This window comes from Triticum urartu, chromosome 7A (genome assembly GCF_056163025.1).
Source record: "Triticum urartu cultivar PI428250 chromosome 7A, HENAU_Tu73, whole genome shotgun sequence".
NCBI classification, from domain to species: domain Eukaryota; kingdom Viridiplantae; phylum Streptophyta; class Magnoliopsida; order Poales; family Poaceae; genus Triticum; species Triticum urartu.
Genome location: NC_141879.1, coordinates 709,818,646 through 709,824,645, shown reverse-complemented (window position 1 = coordinate 709,824,645; position 6,000 = coordinate 709,818,646). Strand labels below are relative to the sequence as shown.

The 6,000-nt window shown below is 48.5% G+C and overlaps 1 protein-coding gene across 1 annotated transcript in view; it reads right to left on the bottom strand.

The window, feature by feature from the left end:
* Window positions 1–781: 781 nt before the first annotated feature.
* LOC147961906 (uncharacterized) overlaps window positions 782–6,000 on the bottom strand; it is a 29,327-nt gene continuing 24,108 nt past the window's right edge. Inside the window, exons 2-4 of the mRNA XM_087533983.1 lie at window positions 1,391–1,554; window positions 1,087–1,306; window positions 782–1,003 (exon numbers count right to left, since the gene is read on the bottom strand). Of these exons, the coding sequence (XP_087390109.1) occupies window positions 782–1,003; window positions 1,087–1,306; window positions 1,391–1,554 (606 nt within the window). The remainder of the gene's footprint in view (window positions 1,004–1,086; window positions 1,307–1,390; window positions 1,555–6,000) is intronic.

Below are 6,000 nucleotides of genomic sequence, written 5' to 3'. Positions count from 1 at the left end.
GGGGGGGGAATCCTACTCCCAGAGGGAGTAGGACTCTCCTGGCGCACCCCTTGTGGCCGGCCAGCCTCCCCCCTTTGGTCCTTTATATACTGAGGTAAAGGCACCCTAGAACACACAAGTTGATCCACGTGATCTATTCCTTAGCCGTGTGCGGTGCCCCCAGCCACCATAGTCCTCGATAATACTGTAGCGGAGTTTAGGCGAAGCTCTGCTGCTGTAGTGCATCAAGATCGTCACCACGCCGTCGTGCTGACGGAACTCTTCCCGGACACTTTGCTGGATCGGAGTCCGGGGATCGTCATCGAGCTGAACGTGTGCTCGAACTCGGAGGTGCCGTAGTTTCGGTACTTGGTCGGTTGGATCGTGAAGACGTACGACTACTTCCTCTACGTTGCGTCAACGCTTCCGCAGTCGGTCTGCGTGGGTACGTAGACAACACTCTCCCCTCTCGTTTCTATGCATCACATGATCTTGCGTGTGCGTAGGAATTTTTTTGAAATTACTACGAAACCCAACATGAATTGCATGAATCATGAAGCAAACCACATACCCAGTTGCGCCCGAACTGATATAAGTTGGAGCTGCCTTGATGGTGTGGCACACCTTCCATTTGGGCACGTTTGTCCTTGGCCTCGTTGTGGAGGGCTAGCCATTGTTTTGAGCACCACTCATCGACCAACACCTCCCAACAATCCATCCGATCCGCACACCATCTCGGAGGCGCCTAAGTTAGCAAATAGAAACTTGAGCGCTACGGCTAAGAATTACTAAATGAAGGAACTTAAGTAGAGAAGGCCTTAAGAATTACCTTCATGTACTGCTCCTTACTCAGGAACTTATCGCGGCACGCTGGCTTGGTCTTCTTGATACCACGCAAGGCGTAGTAGTCTCGAACAGCCTGCACCCGAGCCTCGTGCCGTAAGTTCTGGAGTAGGCGCTTGCAGACGTTCTCGATAACATGTGCCGCGTCCTCCTCGTATCCCTCCTCACACCTGTAGAATGTCTGCAATCAAATGAGACAATATTGATTAGTACAATTAATAACTAGCTAGTTGAAGATTTTTAAATGTGTAAAGGAGAAATTACCCAGAACTTTCTGATCACCATGTCTGCCCTCGTGTCGCACACGACACCGTCGATAATCTCATCCGGCGGGGCCGGGGCAGCCACGTAGTGCTCCCAGCTCAATCCAAGCTCTGGAAGCCGACCCTCACCAGGCAACGTGACAAACCCCGGGAAGTTTTGCCGGCAAAGAACTCCAAGGATGGAGTTGGGCCGGCGGACACTATGATGGTGGTCCCAACCCCTGCAGCATGACAAGGCCAACGCATTAGTTATTTGAAGAAACGTGAATGCAGAAGGTACAAAAATATTAAATGCACTTATGTACCTCTCCCCATCAGGGAAAATCAACCACCTCTGCTCGCGGGTCACCGGCACGGACGGGAGCCGTGTAGCACCACGCTGGTAGACGTTGCCCCCCTCCTCCCCCTCCTCATCAGTCGGCTCCCCGCCATCATCAGCATGGCCACTCGGCTCCCCGCCATGCTCAGGCTGACCCGACCAGGTACCCCATCCAGACGTGTGCTCCTCCGGGGTCTCGTGGGCCGAAGGCCCGTCGACCCAAGGCTCGTGGGCCAAAGACTCGTGGACCGGAGGCTCGTGGACCGGAGTCCGTGCAGCCTCCTCCTCAGACGAGTCCACCCTAGCAGTCACGTGCTCGGGTGAAACAGCTGGGGGCGGTGGCGAGGAAGGCGCCGTAAGAGTCACCCTACCTCCTCTCCCGCGACCACGTGCTCCACCTCCTCTCTTCTTCTTACCTCGTCCCCTGCTGGGCACCACGGTCGACGAAGAAGGGCCCGGCGGTGTCACCATACTGTCCAGCAACGCTCGGCGGAGAAGTGTGTGTGGAATGGAAGACCTCGCACCACGCGCCGACGAAGAAGGGGCCTCGGCGCGCTCCCGACCAGCGCTCACCATCTTTCAACACCTGCCATGACAAAGAATAAATGAAATTAGTACAACATAAAAAAAGTACCGACATGAATAATAATATGTATATCACTTAAGTGTATCATCATCAAGTACAACATAAAAAAATTGAATACCTGACACTACTAATAATCTCGATCAGTATCATCAATAAATGCATAATCATCATCATCACTATAATCAATGATGGGCTCATAGGGTTCATTGGCATCAACATGTGCAAGGCCACCTTGACGTAATCGGTCAAGCATTGACAGGTCATCCACATCAGTAACCTCTTCTTGTTCCGGCTCTTCTTGTTCCTCCTCTGGGGTGATGTCGGATTCATTGTCGCTGTCTACTTCAATGTTTTGGGGTGAAGTATAGCGGTTCTTGAAACGCTTTTTGGAAAGACGTGTCTCTTGGAAGAATTCTCCTTCATATGTGTCTGGGTTAATGTGAGGTTAATAATCCTCTTCCTTTGGGGGAGAAAGTCTAGCACGTGGCGGCACTTCATAAACGACATCCCAACCTTTCAGATTTGGATTAGTTTGGCAGGCCCATGGTAGATAGAATACTTGGGTCGCCTGTTGAGCCATAATATAGACATCAGGAACATCTAAATGAGTGCTTTGGTTGATTTCAACTAGCCCTATATGTTCATGAGTCCTTCTAGTCTCCTTCGTCTGAAACCAATAACATTTGAAGACTACAACATTCGGTGGGTTTTCACCATAGAACAGAAGTTCATAAATTGCTTCAACTCTCCCATAATACTCGGTACCTCCTTCGCCGATAGCAGATACACAACAATTTGTAGACTTTCGGTCGGCCATAGATAGCTCTTTGCCATAGGTACGAAAGCGATACCCGTTGATGTCGTACTTGTCAAATGAACGGACCTTATAGTCAAAACCATTAGCGACTTGTCTCAATTCGGCGTCCATAGACTCTGAATTAGCCTACAAGTTTAATATGAAAGGATTGTTGCATTATGCACAAATTAGCGAATGAAATGAAATTGTCTAATAGAAATTACCGTTTGTTTGAACCAAGAGATGAAACCAGGATAGCCACCTCCTTGCTTTGCGAGAAGCTCATACTCTTCGACGGAATCCTTTTGGATCTCCGCTCCATACGAGAATATGGCAACGTATCGATTGTATGACATATCCAGGAATAAGAGTAGTTCAAAGGAAATAGAAGTTGCGAAACAATGTACCGAGAACTTACTCGATGTACGGCCGCACTTCTATCAGGTTGTTGAAGATATACAACGAAATGGTCCGCCATTCTTCGTTATCCAAAGATACTGGATGTGAAACACTAGCTGGTGCGAGATTCCCTTTGAATAGGCTGAGGTTGGATCCACCCTTTTTAGGCTCGTCAGCATTGTACCGAGGCTTTGGATTATGCAAATGACGATTTTTGGCTTCGTAGTGCGCTGTTATGAAGTTTGCCGCCTCCTTTGTGATGAATGCCTCAGCCATAGATGCTTCAATTCTATGTTTATTTTTACATTTTTCTCGAAGCGTCTTCTGCATCCTCTCAGTTGGGTAGCGCCAATGATTTTGCACGGGCCCCCCAATCTTGCCTCGGTCGGGAGATGCAAAATCAAATGCTGCATTGGATTAAAGAAGCCCGGTGGAAAGATCTTCTCTAACTTGCAGATCAACCCCGGCGCCAACTCTTCCATTTCTTCTAGCACGCCAGGCGATAGTTCTTTCGCACAAAGAACACAGAAGAAATAGCTGAGTTCTGCCAGTACTAGCCATTCATCCTCAGGGATGAAGCCACGCAACATCACCGGCATTACCCGCTCAATCCATATGTGCCAATCATGACTCTTGAGACCAAATATCTTCAGTTTATCAAGATTTGCTCCCCTCTTTAGATTCGCTGCATACCCATCGGGGAACATCAACTGTTGTTGCACCCACAAGAGAATTTCCCTCATAGCTGGCCTTCCAAGATTGAACCATGCCTTTGGCTTCGTCCAGTTCTGCTTTCCTTTCGGTTCTTTCATGTTTTGTAATGGCCTATCACATAGCGCCTCCAGATCGACTCTAGCCTTAGTATTATCCTTTGACTTCCCATCTATGCCGAACAATGTACCAAAAAGTGCCTCGGCGATATTCTTCTCAGTGTGCATCACGTCGATGTTGTGTGGGCAAAGGAGGTCTTTGAAGTAAGGCAGATCCCATAAGCATGTTTTGTGAGTCCACGCGTGCTTAGTATTATACCCCTTGAAGTACCCTGGACGTTGTGGATCTGGCTCGAGAGCGTTTAACTGATCCAGGGTCTGTTGGCCTGTCAATGCAGGTGGTGCAGAGTTTTTGACAACTCTACCCCTGATGAAGTTCTTCTTGTCTTTCCTGAACTTATGGCAAGGATCCAGGAACTGTCTATGCATGTCGAAGCAAGAAAACTTGCGACCGGCCTGAAGCCAACGAAACTCAAGAGCTCCCTTGCATGTGGGGCACGGGAACCTTCCATGCACACACCAGCCAATGAATAGCGCATACGCCAGCAAGTCATGCGTCGAGTACATGTACCAGACATGCATTATGAAGTTCCGTTTGCTAAAGGCGTCGTATGTCTTGAACCCATTATCCCAGGCTTCTTGCAATTCGTCCTTAAGCGGCTGCATGTACACATTCATATTTTTCCCCGGATAGTTGGGCCCTAGAATTATCAACGTTAGGAAAATGTTCTTTCTTTGCATAATCTGTCCGGGGGGGAGATTGAGTGGAAAGACAAATACGGGCCAACAACTGTATTGGGCTGCCGTCATACCAAACACACTGAACCCATCGGTGCTGATGCTGACTCGAGGATGCCTCGGATCTGCCGCTTTGTCGGCATGTAATTCATCAAACTTTTTCCACGCAACACCATCCAATGTGTGTACCATCATCAGATTCCCATCTGCATCTAGTTCAGTTCTTTTGCCTGTTTTGTGCCATGTCATTTGTCTGGCCGTCTCTTCGACCATGAAAAGACGTTGAAGTCTTGGTACGATTGGCATATACCAAAGAACACTAACGGGGATTTTGGTTTGTGTCTTCTCACCCATATCGTTGTCTACCACAATATACCTGGAAGACTTGCAAATGGGACAATAGTTCAAGTCCGCATAGTCAAGCCTAAATAAGGCACATCCTTTCTCACAGGCATGTATCTTCTCATAGGGCATCTTCAGTGCACGGAGGATTTTGTCCGACTGGTACAGGTTTGCAGGCATTACATGGCCTTTGGGTAGAAAGCGTCCAAATACTGTCATAATTGAGTCATAGCATTCTCTGCCCAAGTTAAACTGAGCCTTCAGAGCCATTACTTGTGAGATGGCATCCAACTGACAAAGCTCAGTGTGCTCGTGGAGCGGACGTTTCGAAGACTCCAACATTTCATTGAAGGCCTTTGCAGATTCCTCCATCTCCTCGTCCGAATCCCGAGCATCATCATAGCCTTGCACCATGTTTTCCATCCCGGTACCATGCTCGTCGGTGCGACGATGATCCACCTCAGCTCGGTCACGTTGGGCAGACTCACCATGAAATGTCCACACCGTATAATCGGGCGTAAAACCATTCTTCTGCAGGTGTTTACCCATTTCCGCCTCTGTCCTCTTTTCCCAATTGCCGCATCGGAAACAGGGGCACCAAGTTTTCCTCTGGCCATTTGCAAATGCGGCTTGCACAAACCCCTTGGTTTTTGTGAACCATTCAACGCTCCATTTGTTCTGACCAGTGTGACCGGTATACATCCAAGCACGGTCACTCATCTTGACTTTCAGAGCTACTGGACACACAACAATTATATATGTAGTTCACCATGTATATATTCATCAGTTGATCTACTTTGTCAATTTTATTACGTCCATGCAACCTACACTCTAATAGGTAATGATAGGTCCTAATCCCACCCGAGTATGTGTAGATTGGGTTCATTTTCCCATATGCTATGCTCCGGATCCGACGCAAAATTTCGGCAGCACCTCCCCGCTGTTCTCCTGATACACGTCTCTGC